The following is an 18,173-nucleotide window of genomic DNA, read 5'->3' on the forward strand; positions in this document are numbered from 1 at the left end:
TTCTCATTTCTTCAACCATTACACATCAAAAATTTCTTTAATCCATTTTCAGTGTTGCTAGTGAATTGTTTGATAAAATTATCATAACGTTGAATTAATATAACCTTAAATTTCAAAAATAAATTAAAATTGAGACCTGTTTGCTAAGTAACATGGATAAGAGACATCATAACAAAGCAAGGTTTGTAAAAGGTTAAAAATTCTATCTTGGTTCTCTAAATGTTATAAAATATTCAATTAAATTTATAAAATTTGTTTGGTGGTTCAATTAATTTTTTAGTTTTTAAAATTATTTAATTTGGTTATGTTCGTTATATTAAACTTAGATTATAAGAAAAAATTACAATCAATTTATCAAATATAATTGAGTCATTTTTAAAAACTATAAAAAATAAAATTAAACCAAATAGAAATTAAGAATCTAATTAAAACTTCTTATCAAAGTTAGAGAAGCAAAATAGGATTTTAATTTGGACGTTCCACCCTTCCACGCAACTTGACAAGTGAAACATTACCATTCAATCGTTACCGGTTAAACAAATTTTCAAATACCTGAAGAGGAAGAGCAATATCCAAATATTTCAAGAATATATATCATCTAAGTTTCAATCTTCGAGAAATTAAAGGGGGAACAATGTTAATAATGAGAAAACATGCAGACATAAAATTCCTAAACTACCACAGCCAGAAAGACGCGAGCGCCCCCAAAACAAGCCAAAACCCCGAAAAAGGTATTCAGGACAAGGGATAAAATCACAACATTGACACAATATCACAACAAACACAAACAAAGAACACCCCTCCAAGACACTACAGCTACTCCTCTTCCTGAACCTCATCTTCGTCTTCATATTCATAACCATCACCCTCATCATCCGCAGTTGCATCTTGGTATTGCTGGTACTCCGATACAAGGTCATTCATGTTGCTCTCAGCCTCAGTAAACTCCATTTCATCCATACCCTCTCCCGTGTACCAGTGCAAGAAAGCCTTTCTGCGGAACATAGCCGTGAATTGCTCACTCACCCTCCTGAACATTTCCTGGATAGATGTAGAATTCCCGATAAAGGTTGATGCCATTTTCAGCCCAGTTGGGGGGATATCACAAACAGTGGATTTCACATTGTTGGGGATCCACTCCACAAAGTAGGATGAGTTCTTGTTCTGGACATTAATCATCTGCTCGTCGACCTCCTTCGTGCTCATCTTACCACGGAACATTGCAGAAGCTGTCAAGTAACGACCATGGCGAGGATCAGCTGCACACATCATGTTCTTGGCATCCCACATTTGTTGGGTCAATTCGGGTACGGTGAGAGCCCTGTACTGTTGGGATCCACGGGAAGTGAGCGGGGCAAACCCTACCATGAAGAAATGCAGACGAGGGAAGGGAATGAGATTCACGGCGAGTTTGCGAAGATCCGAGTTGAGTTGTCCAGGGAATCGAAGACAACATGTTACACCACTCATGGTGGCAGAAATTAGGTGATTCAGATCTCCAACTGTTACACAACAATGACAAATACAAAAATGTCAATCATAAAAATCAGAGAACAGAGAAACCCTTTATGTAACACAACACATAATAATAACAACAGCAAATAGAATATGAAGTGAACTCACAGCTTGGAGTGGTGAGCTTAAGGGTACGGAAGCAGATGTCATAGAGAGCTTCGTTATCCAAAACCATGCATTCGTCTGCATTCTCAACGAGCTGGTGCACTGATAGAGTTGCATTGTATGGCTCAACAACAGTGTCAGAAACCTTAGGGGATGGGAACACGGAAAATGTGAGCATCATTCGATCAGGGTACTCTTCCCTGATCTTCGAGATCAAAAGTGTCCCCATTCCAGAACCAGTTCCACCACCGAGAGAGTGGCAAACCTGAAATCCTGATAATATACGCAACATACACTCTTAGCGACATAATCACCGAAAAATAGACAATCACCAAATTCTGGGCAAGACAAAAACTGCCAAAAATTACTTAACAACAAACAGTTAAATAAACTATACAGAGAACAACATCCACAGCTCACCATTAACTTCACTTTCAAAACATACTAAACAGTGTAAACAAAATTCTACCAATATTTACAACAATACGGGCAGTCAATTAAGCTAAGCATTATAATACTTACAAATCATCAAAACAAAAACGAGTTATCAGATTGAGATTCGTTCAACATACACACTAGCTTCACTCCTCAGTTGGAAATCAGAAATCACCGATTTTAACTCCGAAGAATACAACAACACTCAAACAAACACGAACCAAGAAATCAACAACAGAACATGAGAACATTATCAACTAAACAAAACCCTAAAAGAAGTTTGAGTAAGATTACCTTGAAGGCAGTCGCAGTTCTCCGCCTCCTTCCTGACAACATCAAGAACGGAGTCAATTAACTCAGCCCCCTCGGTATAGTGACCCTTGGCCCAGTTGTTTCCGGCGCCGGACTGTCCGAAGACGAAGTTATCCGGGCGGAAAATCTGGCCGTAGGGTCCAGATCTGACGCTGTCCATGGTCCCTGGCTCCAGATCCATGAGCACCGCCCTGGGGACAAATCTCCCGCAACTCGCCTCATTGTAGTACACGTTCACTCGCTCCAGTTGCAACTCATTGTTCCCCTGGTACCTCCCCGTCGAATCAATCCCGTGCTCAGCGCACACCACCTCCCAGAACTTCGCTCCGATCTGGTTCCCGCATTGCCCACCCTGGATATGAAGAATCTCACGCATTTTCGCTGAAAAGACGAGTTCAGAAAACACCAACGAGGAGAAAAGGAGGAGTGAACCGCAGAAAGTGAAGTGAACGTGAACCCTCGTCTGTGCTGAAGAAGAAGACGAATAGCGTTTTATAGGACGGATTCGTAACGCCGTTAAGTGGGCCTTCGCAGTTAACGGGAGAATTGACGAGGCCGTTGGATTTAAGTGGGAATTTAAAATTTGAAAAGCGGACTGAAATTTTTGAATCTTCTGAACAAAAGTTCCTCCGTGATCAGGCTTATTTGTTCTTTGTATTTATCACCGTCTGATGGCTTTTGATTCATTTCCATCCGACCACGTGGCGAATTTTTGATTTTGAGATGCTCCTCCCTGCCGTTAATGCATGGAGGAGTGTGCCGGCTCTGACACGCTTCGGTTCGAGACAGTGAGGTTTTAAACAGAAGCGTTACGCTCTCGGTTGGCGCGTGAAATGACGCGCGGTGTGCATGTGGGAGCAAGTGGGGCATTGTTTTGGGTTTTTCGGCTTTGGGCCAGAGTGGCACGTGATTGCGGGCTGCTTCATGTGAGTTGCTCTTCTTTCTTCTAATTCTGTCTACGCTTCTCAGGTAAACATTTATTCTCAAATTAATAAATAAAAATATTTAAAGTGGCTACAATTGAAATATAAAACATAGATTCACATCTAATTTTTATTGTCTATTTTCCATGTGAGTGCTTCTTCACCTTCAAGGCTTCACTGGTTTGTTTATCTCTAACACTAACTTTATTTTCTTTCTCGTTTTTAAATTGCTTGCTTTGTGATGAAGCAAATAATCTTTTTCGCTTTCAAGATGCTTTGTGTTATCTATAAATTACCACATTCAACAAAAAATTGCACTTACTTACCAAGTTTGTATTTGATGTATCTAATTGTATCAATCAATCATAGTTTTAATGTACTATCTCTACTCGAATATCACAAAAACTTCTTCTGAAATTAATATTAAAAATCAATGACTGGTTTCAAAATTCTTATTTCTGTCAAACGTAAACATTGCTTATTTCAGGCTAATTAGGAAGGGGTTTGACTTGATAATTAATTAGTTATATTTAACTGCTAAAGAATTAAAGATAAAACTTAAAATTTATTGCAAGATAACGGTATGATGATTTTATTGTGACCTTTATTATTATTACTATAAGTGCAAGAGTCAAACCCAAACACATAAGACTCACACCTTTTGTGATCCAAAACCGTCTATTAGATGTAATACTTAAATTCGAAATTTGAATTTTTAACAATTTTTTTAGTTTGAGTTCCTTCTATATTATACGTTTTTCTTTAACCAAGTTGACATTTTTATACACCATTTTTATATAAAAGATATATATCATTTTCAGTCTAAAACTTTAAATATTTATCGAAGAATAAATAAAATGGAGATAGTGGATTTTAATTTAGAAAAAGAACAAAGCAAGATTTTGCCATGAGAAGTGGCACTCATGTGTAGAGATTGAGAATTAACACCAATGCATTATTTCAACCAAAATGTACTTTCATGTCTGCTTGTAGGATCACTATACTAAAAAGTTAGATTAACACTTGAGATATCAGAGACGCAAAATGGACCATATTTTGGATTTACATGGTTTGTAATATTGTCCTTTGATTCCAGCTATGATGAAAATGACAGTTAGTATGGTCGAAGTTCCACCAGGGTGTGCAAACGTTTCTTTCACTCTAGCCAAAGATTGAAAGTGGACCCATTGAGAAGAAAACCATGTAGGGTCCTTTAACCATGGATTTATAAGAATAGAAGCAAAGGAAACATTAAGTGAGAGCAGAGGTAGTAATCACAAAACCCTTCATCACAAAGTCACCAACTTTTTCATACTTTTTAAATGGATCCAATGCCCAACTATAAAATAATCATTGTAACACCAAGTTGGAGTGGTTCAATGGCTTAATTATGCTCCTAAATTGCTTAATTAAGTCTTCCTTGTTATGATTTTTTTTTTCTTTCTGTAGTTATCTTTGCCAGATACATGCTGAGGCAAAGGCAAAGGCAAAGGACTGATGAGACACTAATTTCAGAATCTAGTTGCACTTTCTCATCAACAAGTGACATAATAACTTACTATAGACATTTTCTATAAGCACTCATGCTTTAATAACAAGCAATCTACTAACATAAGTTTTCAATATATGAAACATGGTTCTATATCTTAGTTTCTAAGTCCAATCTTGGGTCAAATCCGTCTATAAACAACTCGGATTATGTTCAGAATTTATATTAAATATAATGTTATCAGGACTTAATGTATTTGCTGTTTGCCTACACCATTAAATGTAAATATACTTTTCAAAAATAAATTAATCCATTTGATCAAAATATTTGAAGTTGGGATTAAGGTTTGTGTGTTCTCGAATAATTCTTAATTTGTTTGATTTATGACACTGTTTGATGGTGTTTTGGCTTTTAAGATATAAAAATTGATCTTTTTACATTTATAGACTTGTATTAAGAGAAATTATGCTATATCTTCATAAAATACGAGATTAATTTTTATTTGTGTAGAATACTAAGAAAACACGTTTTAGATAGTAAAAGGAGACGTAGTTCTTAAACTTGTTGGTATTTGAGTAATGGAATCTTAAATAGGGAATGAGTCTAACAACTTCACGACTTTTAGTATTACATTGTGATATCTTTTCAATACAAAATCACGAGCGAGGAAATTTTGAATATTCTTAGAGTTATAACTAAAACATTATAGCGTCACATGTAGAACAAATAAACCTCATCTTACCTCCATGGAATAACACCGAGAGATCAATAAAACACCACCCACTTCACTGAAGATTATGAGAACTGTGAACTTAGTTCCGACATCAAAACAAATAAGGCGAAAGAAAATATAAGGTCCAATAAGCTTAAGAAAGGCTTTGTAAAGTGAACAACTTTTATCTTCTCACACAAAAATACAAGCAACTCCAACCCAAAAACAAAAAGTTCCAAGAAGTTTGAAAGATTCAGGGTCATGGGAATGCAAGTGTGGGTAAGTAAATGTGAGATAATTGAATATCGTATAAAGATAAAAAAAATCATAAACTCATTCTCTTTAACTTTTAAGTCAATTTTGTATGTAGGGATATATCTTATTAGTTATCTTTCAAGGGATTCATGATTCCCCAAAATTTTTATTTTACTTTATTTTTTTAAATATGTGTAGTATATATTATATCGCTAAAAATTAAATTAGATAAATTCTTATTTCTATCATAAAGTATAATATTTAATGTTAATAAATAATAAACATAAAACTAAATATAATAAAAGTATAGAAAAATTATTGAGATATTTTTTATGTTATTTTTTTTTAAGTTTATCAGGTATTGTATTTAACCTTCACTCTTACTAATCTTCTTTTGTTTATGAAAAACAAAAAATTAAAAGTTAGACAAAAATTCATTCTGTTCTCATTTTTTATTTGTTTTCTTACATTTTTTAAGATAAAAAAAGAAAGAATCTCTTTTCTTTTGATAGTAAAATGTTACTTTAATACTTAGTATTTTTTTCCATCTCATGAGTTTTTTATACATATATTTTTTTATAAATATAAAAGAAAAAATTATGTACCGTATATTTTTTCATAACTATTTTTAATTATGAATTGATTATCATATATTTTTCTTCTAACATTACATCTCTCAATTATCGATTAGATTTTGATAAATTATTTTTTATTATTAAACTGAAAAAAAAGTATATTGATGCATAATAAAATAATATATTAATTTTGTTTGAAGTGATAAAAGAAAATATACTCGTGAATCAGATGAATCATATCTTAAAATTCGAAGAATTACAGGCAAAAAAGTTTCATATTAAATCTTTAAAACTTATTATAGGAAAAATATAAAATTAAAAAAAAAACTTATTTAAAATGAGTTCATATCAAATACAACTTCAAAACTATCATTTTTTCTGAATTATATGTACTTTTTTTATATTGTAGTGATAATAATCATGTATATAAATTTTGAGTATATTATTTTGGCATCTTCAAATTTTTTGGTCAAAATCTAGTACCACTTATATATGTTTGGGTTGTTCTCATTACCAAGGGTTATACATATCATGTTATGTGAATAATGATACAAGTAAGGAATAGTAATGAATTGAAAGACTTCTCCTTTAGAGAAAAATGTCAATGTGACAATTATCTTTAGATTTTTAGTTGAAAATAGTATCAAGTTTTATATATGATTTTGACTGTTTATGTCATGTGTTGTTTGTGAGCATCTAATTATTTAGGTGAAGATGTAATTTAAATTAGCTCATGTCTATATCATTATGTCATGTGTCTCTCGTGATCACTCATTTTTTCACATCAATATGTGATTTACATCTGAATTTGGTATAATGGAACATAATTTTCAATCTTTCATAAGAAAATAATGGATTAATCAATATCACGTTGTTATATATTACCAAAACTCAGACATTTTGCAAGCTCACAAAATTTACATGCCATTTTAAACTATTTTGCATATATAAGATGATATCAGAATTATATATCATGGAAATATTTATTAAAACACTAATTGATATCATGTTAAGTGTTTAGTCGATTTTTTTTAAAATATTTTTTCAACTTATTTGTTGTTAATTTCTCTCGAATGATCTAAAATAGAAGATCTTTTTAATGTAAAACAGAAAATGTCTAAACCTGTTCAACAAAAGACCTCAATTTTCACCTACTTTCTATGTTTGATTTAAAGATGTTTCTTAAAATGTCCAACACACAAATAGCAAGGGTCTCGACTATGTCGTCTATGTGACTTTTACATTGAAGAAAATATTAGTATTTTTAATAGTAAAAGGTCCATGAAATGAACCTGAGAAAATATATTTATCATTAATATCTTGATGAAGGGTATATGATTGGATGTAATTGTTTTCAAACATATCTTTAATATAACCCTTTTTGTCTAAACAAACGGCATTCTTCACATATACTTAACAGATCCCTAAATTTTGTTTGTCATTTAATTCTCAAAAATTGCTCGAGAATTTTGTTGAACAGTTTCCCATTCTTTATTAATCTATAAAGCCATTTATTATTAGTCTATGATGAAAAAATATTATTTTTCTAGCTATCCACCATATCCAAAAATCATGACATATACAGTAAATTTTCAAATTATTAATTTTAAAATCACTCTCTCTGGTTAGGTTCTTTGATTCCGATGTAGTGGCAAAATGTACTAACCACCATCTAACTTGCATTCACCAAATAGGTGTGTGGTCAAATGAAAAAGAAAACAACTTAGCACTTAACAAGGTTGTAGATATGGAAAGAATCACATATATTTGCATATACCTAAGTTATATAAGGTATTGACACCACTCTCAACCCAAGACCTTAAATCAATGGGTTTATGGGTCTTTATTCTTATATAGTGTTCCACTTTCTCATTTTTAGTCAATGTGGGACTTACAATCACACTTGGATTCCTAACAGTATCATTTAAAGATAAACTTTCGGGCTACTTTCAATTTTTAGTATCTAAAACGTGGTTTTGAGGTTTTAAACATGAAACCTCTGTAAGTTAAATGTGAATATGTAATTAGTATAATTAAGTTGAAATCACTCTAAATAGTTTCATTTACCTTTTATTTCTAAAATATTACTTTAACTTTTAAACTTGAATCCTAGGTAAATGCGAGTATATGATTTCATTTTAAGAAAAAAGCTATTTTGAGTAGTTTTAATTTTTAAACCTAAAACATGATTTTGAGGCTTCACCGTTGATATAATCATGTTATATCTTAATAGAGATGACAAAACGGGACATATTAAGTGGGTTGGCCCACTAGAAAAAAATGCATGACATGTTGACATTTTATATTTATTGGTCCACTTAAGTTTGACCGCACAAGTTCAGAACAAAGCGGGACATGCCAACATTTTTTAAGATTCTCAGTTCTCACTCTTTAACCACCTATCGCGTGGAGGCATCTCTATCTTTGTCGATTGAAAGAGCAAAACTTAATATTTGATTAAGAAAATGTTGTGATGATACAAGAAAAGTACATAAATCATAAATTGTTGGAGAACATGTAAAATGCCATCAATACTTATCATGTCAAGGTCAAACCCGGTAAATTTAAAACCCCTTAAGATGCATAAATTCAAAGATTATTTTTTTTATTTATGAAATCTCAAACATCAAATATTTTTACTTTTATTTATTAGGAGTGCACTCTAAAAAGTACAAAACCTTGAAGTCGCATTCAAAAGAAAAAAAGATAGTGAAACAAAAATGTTGATCACTATGCAATTCGAACCATAATATTCACTACACTTTTTAAAAGTGAAGCATGTCAACCTAACTCATATTTTATGGATCTAAGTAAAAGACGGACCTAATTGGACATATCTTCTAACCATGTAATTTGTATATATCCATGTGTTTGTTGACTTACAATTTATTTTTATTTATCTATTTGGACTTTCGTTATACAATCACATGTGTTCTGTTTAAGCGTCATGTTGCAATTTCTCATGTTTTTTTTTTTTTTCAGAAAACATTAAAATGTACTACACAGTTTTAAAACATTACCTGGCTTTTTAAAGGATGAAAAAAACACATACATGAATAGTTGAGGATAAAATCACATATTAAATGAATATTCACAAAAGTAATGTATTTGATAATCCGTTTTTATAAATATAATGAATACATATATCTGATTTTATTAATAGAATAAATACATATGCATAAATATCAGTTATTAGTTAATAATTATTAGTGAATTTTATTTTAATACCTTTTAACAAATATATTAATCATTAAATTTTGATTTTATATATTTTATTTATTGAAACTTACAAAATTGATTTTTTTTTTAAATTAACTTTTTTAAATTTATATTTTTGTATAGTTCATTTAATACAAAATTTATTTATACGTAATTTTATTAAAATTATATTTTTATCTAAATTTATATTTTAAAGACTTACTTTTGATTATTTTTATTTAAACAGTAAAATAAAATATAACAAATATTTGTGACCATTCATAAATTTGTGGGTATAAACAAATTGTAAATATTTATTCACGAATATCTATCAAATAAGGAGATGCAAATTTTTTAATACAGAATAGATAGGAAATAGACTCTACTTATATCTACACTAACCAGTTATCTTCGATTCGTAGATTTATTATTTCACTTTTAGTAAAACTAATATTTGTGGAACATGACTTTAAATATTAAAATTATATTTAAAACATGATTTATATTTTAATCTTTAGTTTAATTTCACTAATTTAGTATTTTTATTCAAAACTTTAACTTAAAAACATTAATTAAAACAAACTTTAAAATATACTAACCTTTCAAAATATAGTAATATCAATAGCGTGGAAAATGTTTACCATTTATATAAATATATTTTGTAAATTTCACAATAATATATTAATACAATTCTTTAATTCTTTAATAGTTCAAATTATAAAAATATACTATTTATACATGAGCAACTACAATTAATTCACATAATTGCATACAAATAGTTGATACTATACTTGATTACCCAAATACATGTATCTAAAATCGAAATTATTAGAGACATGTACTTGCTGTGTGACCTTTATATTGCTCTTCAAAATTATTATCAATGAGTTTCACCCTATAATCATCTTATATAAATTATATATATAAATTATCGCTTGAACAACAAGGGCTCTCGCTTAAGTTATAAATTATCGTTTGAGTTAAAAAATTAAATAGAGGCAAAAAGAGTTTGACTTTCTCGCTTGAGCAACATAGACTCTCTCTTAAATTAGAGGTTATCGCTTAAGCTAAAACTCGAACATAGAGCAAAATAAAAGTTTGACTAATTTCGCTTTAGATAGATTTTTCTTACTTGAACTACGCTTAAGCTACAAATTATCGCTTAAGCTATAATAATAGATTCTCACCTATTATCAATATGCAAAACAAAAAATGAAAAAAAAACACACACACACAAGTCACTCCAATTCAACCCACTCATCGATTTAACTCATCATGACACAATTAATGAAGAAGATAAGCTACAAAAAACCTAGTTTCCCTTACCTCAAACCAAGATTGGAACAATGAAAAACTTTCAAGATGATTTTTGAGCTATAAAACACTAAATCAATCTAGAGGAGTCAAAAACACAAGAACACATAGAAGAATGAGGTTTTGATCATAATCAAAGCAATAATCAACACCCTAAAACAGATAAATGAGAGTAAGATAGGATTTCGGATGAAGAATTCGTTCAACTAAATTCAAAGAAGACTCTGTCATGAATCCAAAGGTAACATCTAATTCAAAAGAAGATGAGAATCAAATGAGAAAAAGGAAAACAAGATCAAGTTGAAGAGAAAAAAAAAAACTCGAGTTAAGAGAGAGAAGATAATATTGCATTTTAGAACTAAAATAATTAAGCCGAATTTTTACACATGCATATTAATATTCTTTTGTTATTTAAATAAATTATAGGCATAAAGGGTATGTAAACTTAAAATAATAATCTAAAAATTCATACTCAAAGAAATAAGAAGTAAAAAAATAAAATAAAATCAGCCATAAATTAAAATAACATTCATCATAAATATCAACGAATATTTATGTTAAGTAAAGTAAAAGAAAATGAAAAAAAAAGAATGACTTGATATATCTTTATAAATAAAGAAAAAAAAGACAATTGATTATAAAACTAAAATCTAAGCAAATAAATAAATAAATCGGGAAAAATAAAACCCCCTTCCCCTGAACAAAGAGTTGCAGAGTGGAAACGTAGCAGCGGCGGCGGCGGAGAAAGGTTAGAAATGGTTAGCCAGAGGCAGCGATTGGCTCGCAAGCGATTCAAAGCAGAGCATCCTGAACTGTTTCCGAAGGCCGAGCCCACACCCCCCAAAGACCCTAGCAAGAAGAAGAAGAAGAAGAAGAAGAGTAGCGCGTTCAAGCCCAAACGGGCCGAGTCAAAACCCGGCTCCGGGAGAAGACACCCTCTTAGAGTACCCGGCATGAAGCCCGGCGAGAGCTGCTTCATCTGCAAGGCCCCGGACCACATCGCCAAGCTATGCCCCGAAAAGACCGAATGGGAGAAAAATAAGGTCTTATATTCTCTTCCTTCGCGCTATACATGTTATTAACCCTATTTTCACGCTTTTTGTGATCGTCAATTAACGTGGTTTATGTTAGGGTGTTGCAGATATGTTTACGGTGTCGTCGACGCGGTCATAGAGCTAAGAACTGCCCCGAGGTGCAAGATGGCGCCAATGATGTCAAATATTGCTATAACTGTGGGGAAACTGGCCACTCTCTCTCGCTCTGTCCGTACCCTCTTGAGGAAGGTTTGTTAATGTGTATCCACTTTTTTGTGTTTCTTCATCATATGAGTGTGATGTACACGTAGGTCTGCACTGATATATAGCATGTACATTGTAAGTTTTGGGGCTTTTAATTGAAATCTATACGAAACAGTTCTGCACAAGGTTATCAAATAGAGACTCAGATAATGAATAGTCTATCATTTGTATAGAATTGTATGATTTGTATACAACGAAATAGGAAATATTGCTTCATATACATAGTATAGTTGATATATAGTGTTCAATGCAAAGAATTTAAACTTGAAATAGATCAAACAAGTTAAGCAGAAGTCAGATAAAACAAAACTATTAGTTAATACATTGAACGAGTGAGTGCCAAATAACAAAGGAATAACTAAATAGGATAGGTTCACAAGTTTTCTTTCAATTCCTTTTTTTTTGTTTAAAAAAATTTAAACTCTCGTCACCTTTTAACCCTTTTCATGAGAACTGGTGAAAAAGTATTAGAAAGACATAAATCTTTGAATCGTACCAATGATAATATGGAATTAAACATTCACTCATGTTTTGTAGGATACCAAGTCATTTAAAATTCATCTTATGCTATGAATCAATAGATAGCCAAATTGTATTGAATTGTAAGATTCGAACCACGAAACATAAGAGTTTTGTAATTATAGTTGTGTACAGATTTCTAATTGTTCTCTAGGGCCTTTTAGGTTACACCTTAAGATCTTGTAAAGTAAGTACATGTTATTTAAGTGCGTTCATGTAAGTTACATTGTTGGTCAGAGGAGAAATATCACAAAATAGTATTTTATACAAGTGGTAAGCTGTTTTCATAAACTATCTTAGAGAACTTGTTAAAGTAAGCTGAAAACAACTTATCATCGACATGTAGTGCTTATGTCTGCGTTCAAATAGACTATGAATAAACTCTTCCAAATGGGAAGTAGATGGGTAGATAATGGTGTATACTACAAGTTATAAACTTTCATTTTACCTTTGCCTTTGATTATACAAGTGCGAGACTTGTCAAGAAGGGATAAGTTGTTTCACAAATAACCTTAGAACCGTACAGGCTTCCAATTTAATCTGTAGATCTGTTTCATAGATTGTATGGCATACATATGCATTAACACTTGCTTACTATTTAATCTAGGGCACACTGATAATGCAATGAAACAGTTAACTTTGTCTGAAAGCTTGATTGGTTTTAAAATATAAAGTATTTTCAACGAAAGCTGTGTGTCTAGTAACTTTTAGCAATTTCTTCCAGGCAAGTGTGATGTGGATGTGATCATTCATGTATGTACTTTGCCCGAGCTTTCAGGATTACGACTTATTTAATGGTCTCAAAAGGTTAAGTTTGATATGGGATTTTAAAGTATGGTTTCGGTAGTCACATGTTTTTTTGTAAAGAATTAAGTCGGGAATGTGTTTATGCATCTACTGAAAAATTTCTGCAAATGCTCAGTTTAATTTTCAAAAAAGATTTGTATATTTAAAATAGAAAATATATATTTCTTTCAATGTTTGCTCTCCTTTCTTGATAATAGGATTTCATTTAGTACCTATTTGGTTTTAAAAAAAAATGTCTTCTGTTTGAATTTCTTATTTTCACAAATAATTACGGAATTTCGCTTTATTTTAATTTTCTTTTCTTTTATCAAATACTAGGAAATAGTAAAAACAAGACTTTGATGTAAAAGCAAGAAAAGGAATAATTTGTTACTTTTTGTAATTATTTGTCAAAGCAGGAGACCTCAACAGAAAATGTCTTCTCAAACTAAGCAAGCCATTAAAATAAACTCTTCATATTAAAAGCTGGTTTTATGGCCATAACTTATATGTGGTTTTTTTGCTTAGCATGTAACTGTATATTTTTGCAGCTGGTTAATTAGCTCCTTTGTTGAGAATGAATCACATGAAGTTTTGTGGCAAATTGTGGGATTTTGCTTTAGTTAAACATAAAAGATTAGAGTGCTTCATTGCTCCTTAGTCAATGTTAGTTCCAAAACTCCAGTAATATTCTTGTTTGTTTTCTCCTAAGACAGAGGAAAAGCAAACAGGCTCACATCATTATTTTCTCATGTTCTATATTTTTTTTTTTGGTGTTGTTCGATTAGTTTTTATGATATGTTATTACGTGTTCTTTTACTATTGGGTGATGACTGGCTTCTCTACTATATTTTGGCTTGTAAATTTGTGCCCTAATTGTTGCCTTTGATAAAGCCTTATCTTCTCAATTTTCATTCTGATGGTGTGCTTATTTATGGGTTCTTTAATTTCTTTTCTCATGATATAATGTACATCGTTGCATTGGTGATGCAGGAGGGACAAAGTTTGCCGAGTGCTTTGTCTGTAATCAGCGGGGACACTTGAGTAAAAACTGTCCTCAAAATACTCATGGCATTTATCCAAAGGTATTGCTATTTCATTTAACACTACACCTTTAAGAGATAAATAGCAATATTAGTTGAATCAACAAAACTTGTCTCCTGTACGGTTTTTCTAATCTGTTGCAATTATTTATTTATACTAGGGTGGTTGCTGTAAAATTTGTGGTGGTGTTACACATTTGGCGAAAGATTGTCCGGACAAAGGACTGCGAGGATCTGTTGCTGGTAATGGCCCTGCTGGTAGATGTAAGTTTTTTGGGAAGAAGCTTGAATGGATTTTCTACTACTATATTTGTGCTTTTTCATATCAAGTGCTTTATTTTTGTGTAATCTGCTCGGAATCCATTTTCATTTATTTACTTATCTAAACAAGGCTAACACTAGTCCTGTTTTGCTGCTATTATGCAGTTAAATTCGATGACTGTAGTAGTTTTTTACTGTAATGTTAACTAATTACAAGTAGTGAAAGTGCATTTGTTCCTTTGGCACCTTAGGATAAAGTAGAACAGTTTCAATGCACAACTGCTTCTCCAACAATAGTGATATTTTGGCGCTTTAATAAATTATTCTTGTCCTAAAATAGATTTTGAAATTCTGTTCTTCATACCTGACTTTGTGGTTATATAAATTTGTTGCTGGTAAGGGAAATAATGTCAGTTGTGATAGGCTTGAATTTTTATTGCCATGAGGACACTGGACAGTTCTACCTTTTTTCATTTTGTTGGATGCTGATCTTCAATTATTTTATCTAATTCAACTGTGCAGTGGTCTTATTAGAAGTGAGCACACTACCTTTTTTTGCAATCCCTGTTTGAGCTTCACCCATGAAATATACATTGTCATAAAAAATGGACTAACATTTACTTAATGCCTGGCGGTGGGTCGAAGTATACTTTTAAGAAAAAAGATTTCCACCATGGAAATATAAATGAGCTCTCATTTTTGGAGTGATCATGCTGAACGTGAACTCGTTTTGTATACCTCAGAATTTTATAGCATTCAGTTATAATTTATTGTGTTGTATTTGATTGCTACACATTTACATGGAAGAAAGGTGCTCTAAAATATGCTGATGACTGTTCCTTCTTTCAGCAATGAGAATTGAAGAGGGTCCAAGGGGCAAGGTTACCAAATTTATTAGCGGTGATGATATTGAGGATGACTTCATGATGGATGACATACGCAGTGGCGATAATAACAAGTCAGCAAATTCAAACAATGGCAATGTAAAAACAACGAAGAAAGATCCTAAAGTTGTGTTCTTTAACTAAGGATACTTATCTCAATGTATTGTGTGGACACTGGTTTCCACTCTCCATTTTTGTTTCCTATTCTGCAATGTGCAGAATTTCTTCCAGAATGAATGTAATGGCTTCTGCAAAGTCTCCCCTAGAGTTTGAAGAATTGACATGTAAACGAGGATCGGGTCTCATCGCGGACCATAGATTTTACAGTGATTTATGAGATGTAGCTCAAAATGTAACAATGTTTTTTGGTACAATTGCTAGTCTTTACTTGTTGATTGACTTTCGCAGCATTGTTTTTCACTACTTTACATTTTATATGGGTTAATGTTAGTATGCAACAGTAACTTTCTCTCATTAAATTTAGAGATATTTTCTGTGGGATCATGATTTTATGTAACTATATGAACATTTTAATATACAAAATCTCACCTACACGTTTTTAAAAGGACTTTTAGTGCATTCAAGCAAAATAGTTTGATTAATCACTTATCATGTGTATATATTGGTGGCAAAACGGGTGGACCAGAACTGGTTAAGAGCCTTGGCATCTTGATTACCATCACATACAAATACATATTAAGCTTATAATTAATTATATAATATTTTCCAAGTTTTTAACAAATTAATTAACCTCTCTAATTTAATAAATTAAGTGACTTATCATTATGGTTTGTTAAATTGTTTAACAGTAATGGAGTATTGAACTTAATTTATAAGTATTTGTAATTTAAATTATGATATTAGTTTTTAAACAAGTTAATATTATTTTGAATTATAGCTTGCCATCCTGAAGTGTGTTCACGTTATTTTTACAATTGAAAACTAAACATGCTTAAATTGTTTTTGTGAAAGTGTGTAATAATGTGTTTTTCTCTGAAATTTTAGAATTTGATTGGTATCCCCATGAGTTGGAATAAATCATCCTCTTATATACTCACATAAAAAGGAGAATCTATGTGAAATGTATCAAATTTCGACGTACTTTAGGTGCATATTTGTCCCACGAAAACAGAATCAAACAGGCTTTAATTTTGGACGAATTAGGTGCAGGACTATTAATTATTTAGGATTTTTTCCCTAAAAAGACCTAATAAAAAACGAAAATTTCCAAATCAATATCAATATGATGACAAAATATTTATTAGAATAGATCTGATTTTTTTGAAGGTAAAAATTAAGCTATCGGGAAATCAAATAACTCGTGTGATAGGGTAGTGGCCATAAAACAGTTAAAAATTCGACTCGAAATATAATTTTGATATGATTTTTTTTTTCATTTTTTCGGAAATACTATTTAAAAAAATATTATTTTGAATACTATAGATCAGTAATAATACAAGTAGTGTTATATTTAAATTATTAATTTTAGTAAAATTATTATTATTAGTATAAAACATCTTAAGTTTATAATTTTATGATATAAACACTTTGTTTGGGAATTTTTCATTATATAGGAGAAAAATTAAAAAAAAAGATTTGAAGGACAAAACAAGCAAAGGAATACCCGCATTTAGCACATAAGATCCGGTGCATTATAAATTTGTCATCTGTGAAGGGTTATTTTTGGTTTTTAAATTTACTTTTGAAATAACGATTTTTCCAAATTTTGCTGAAAGTGAAAAAAAAGTGACTGATATTTTCATAAATGTTTTAAATAATAGATTATAATATATATTGAAATAAATTCTTACTGTCACTTATGATACAAGTTATTATATATATTTTTTATGTAATAAATATAATTTTTCTTATGTAATAAATAATAGGTTAAATTATACTTTTAGTCTCTATTTTCGTAGTAAAATTTGAATTTGGTCCCTCAATTATTTTTTATCTCAATCTGGTCTCTATTTTGGAAAATTTGACCAATTAAATCCTTTCTGTTAGGGGTGAAGTAACGGTGTTAAATGGGGTGCCACTTGTCAGCTTCTGGATTTTTTGAATTTTTTGAATTTTTTTATTTTTAGAACTTTTTTTATATTTTTTATTAACTTTTTTAAAATTTTTTTAAAAATTAAAATTTTGCCGTGTCAAGTGGACATAGTGCCACGTGGCAGTGACAGTGCCACGTGTCACTATTTGGGAGTTGTCATTTTCTCATTCTCAATTTGGTTCTTCTATTTTTTTTTGTCTCAATTTAGTCCCAATTTTTGTAAAAATGATGCAATTTCGTCCCCCTTCAAATTGAAACTAAATTTAATTTCTATATAAATAGGCACAAATATTTCTATCAAAATTGATATTTCAAGTAAATATTTTTAACAAGATTAAGTTTATTTTAATTTATATTTTACGTTAAATTTTATTTAAAATTGTTTTAAAGTTGTTAATAGAAAATAATGTTAATAAAAAAATTCATAAATTATATTGATATTTTATTACATTGTACTTTAATATTGTTTTTTATTTGAATTTATATTTTAAATAAT

The 18,173-nt window shown here is 30.8% G+C and overlaps 2 protein-coding genes across 2 annotated transcripts; one reads left to right on the plus strand and one right to left on the minus strand.

Annotated features, from left to right (window-relative positions):
• Positions 1-567: 567 nt before the first annotated feature.
• Positions 568-2,850, minus strand: LOC114191038 (tubulin beta-1 chain). The gene is made up of 3 exons (XM_028080185.1): positions 2,350-2,850; positions 1,624-1,893; positions 568-1,502 (listed from the first exon to the last, which is right to left on the minus strand). Exons 1-3 carry the CDS (start codon positions 2,741-2,743, stop codon positions 817-819), a joined length of 1,350 nt encoding a protein of 449 aa, XP_027935986.1. The 5' UTR covers positions 2,744-2,850; the 3' UTR covers positions 568-816.
• An 8,655-nt stretch (positions 2,851-11,505) lies between these two features.
• On the plus strand, positions 11,506-16,024 carry LOC114191057 (cold shock domain-containing protein 3-like). The gene is made up of 5 exons (XM_028080213.1): positions 11,506-11,876; positions 11,975-12,116; positions 14,430-14,521; positions 14,641-14,743; positions 15,590-16,024. The coding sequence occupies exons 1-5, from the start codon at positions 11,589-11,591 to the stop codon at positions 15,766-15,768; spliced, it is 804 nt and encodes a 267-aa protein (XP_027936014.1). The 5' UTR covers positions 11,506-11,588; the 3' UTR covers positions 15,769-16,024.
• Positions 16,025-18,173: the final 2,149 nt, after the last annotated feature.

This window comes from Vigna unguiculata, chromosome 7 (assembly GCF_004118075.2).
Source record: "Vigna unguiculata cultivar IT97K-499-35 chromosome 7, ASM411807v1, whole genome shotgun sequence".
NCBI lineage: Eukaryota > Viridiplantae > Streptophyta > Magnoliopsida > Fabales > Fabaceae > Vigna > Vigna unguiculata.

Bases quoted from the DNA above. Each gene is read 5' to 3' on its own strand.
- LOC114191038 (XM_028080185.1), bottom strand. From the start codon at position 2,743: ATGCGTGAGATTCTTCATATCCAGGGTGGGCAATGCGGGAACCAGATC. The intron at 1,894-2,349 runs GTAATCTTACTC...GTATATTATCAG, and splicing joins GAACTGCGACTGCCTTCAAG to GATTTCAGGTTTGCCACTCT. The intron at 1,503-1,623 runs GTGAGTTCACTT...GTTGTGTAACAG, and splicing joins TAAGCTCACCACTCCAAGCT to TTGGAGATCTGAATCACCTA.
- LOC114191057 (XM_028080213.1), top strand. From the start codon at position 11,589: ATGGTTAGCCAGAGGCAGCGATTGGCTCGCAAGCGATTCAAAGCAGAG. The intron at 11,877-11,974 runs GTCTTATATTCT...AGGGTGTTGCAG, and splicing joins CCGAATGGGAGAAAAATAAG to ATATGTTTACGGTGTCGTCG. The intron at 14,744-15,589 runs GTAAGTTTTTTG...TCCTTCTTTCAG, and splicing joins TAATGGCCCTGCTGGTAGAT to CAATGAGAATTGAAGAGGGT.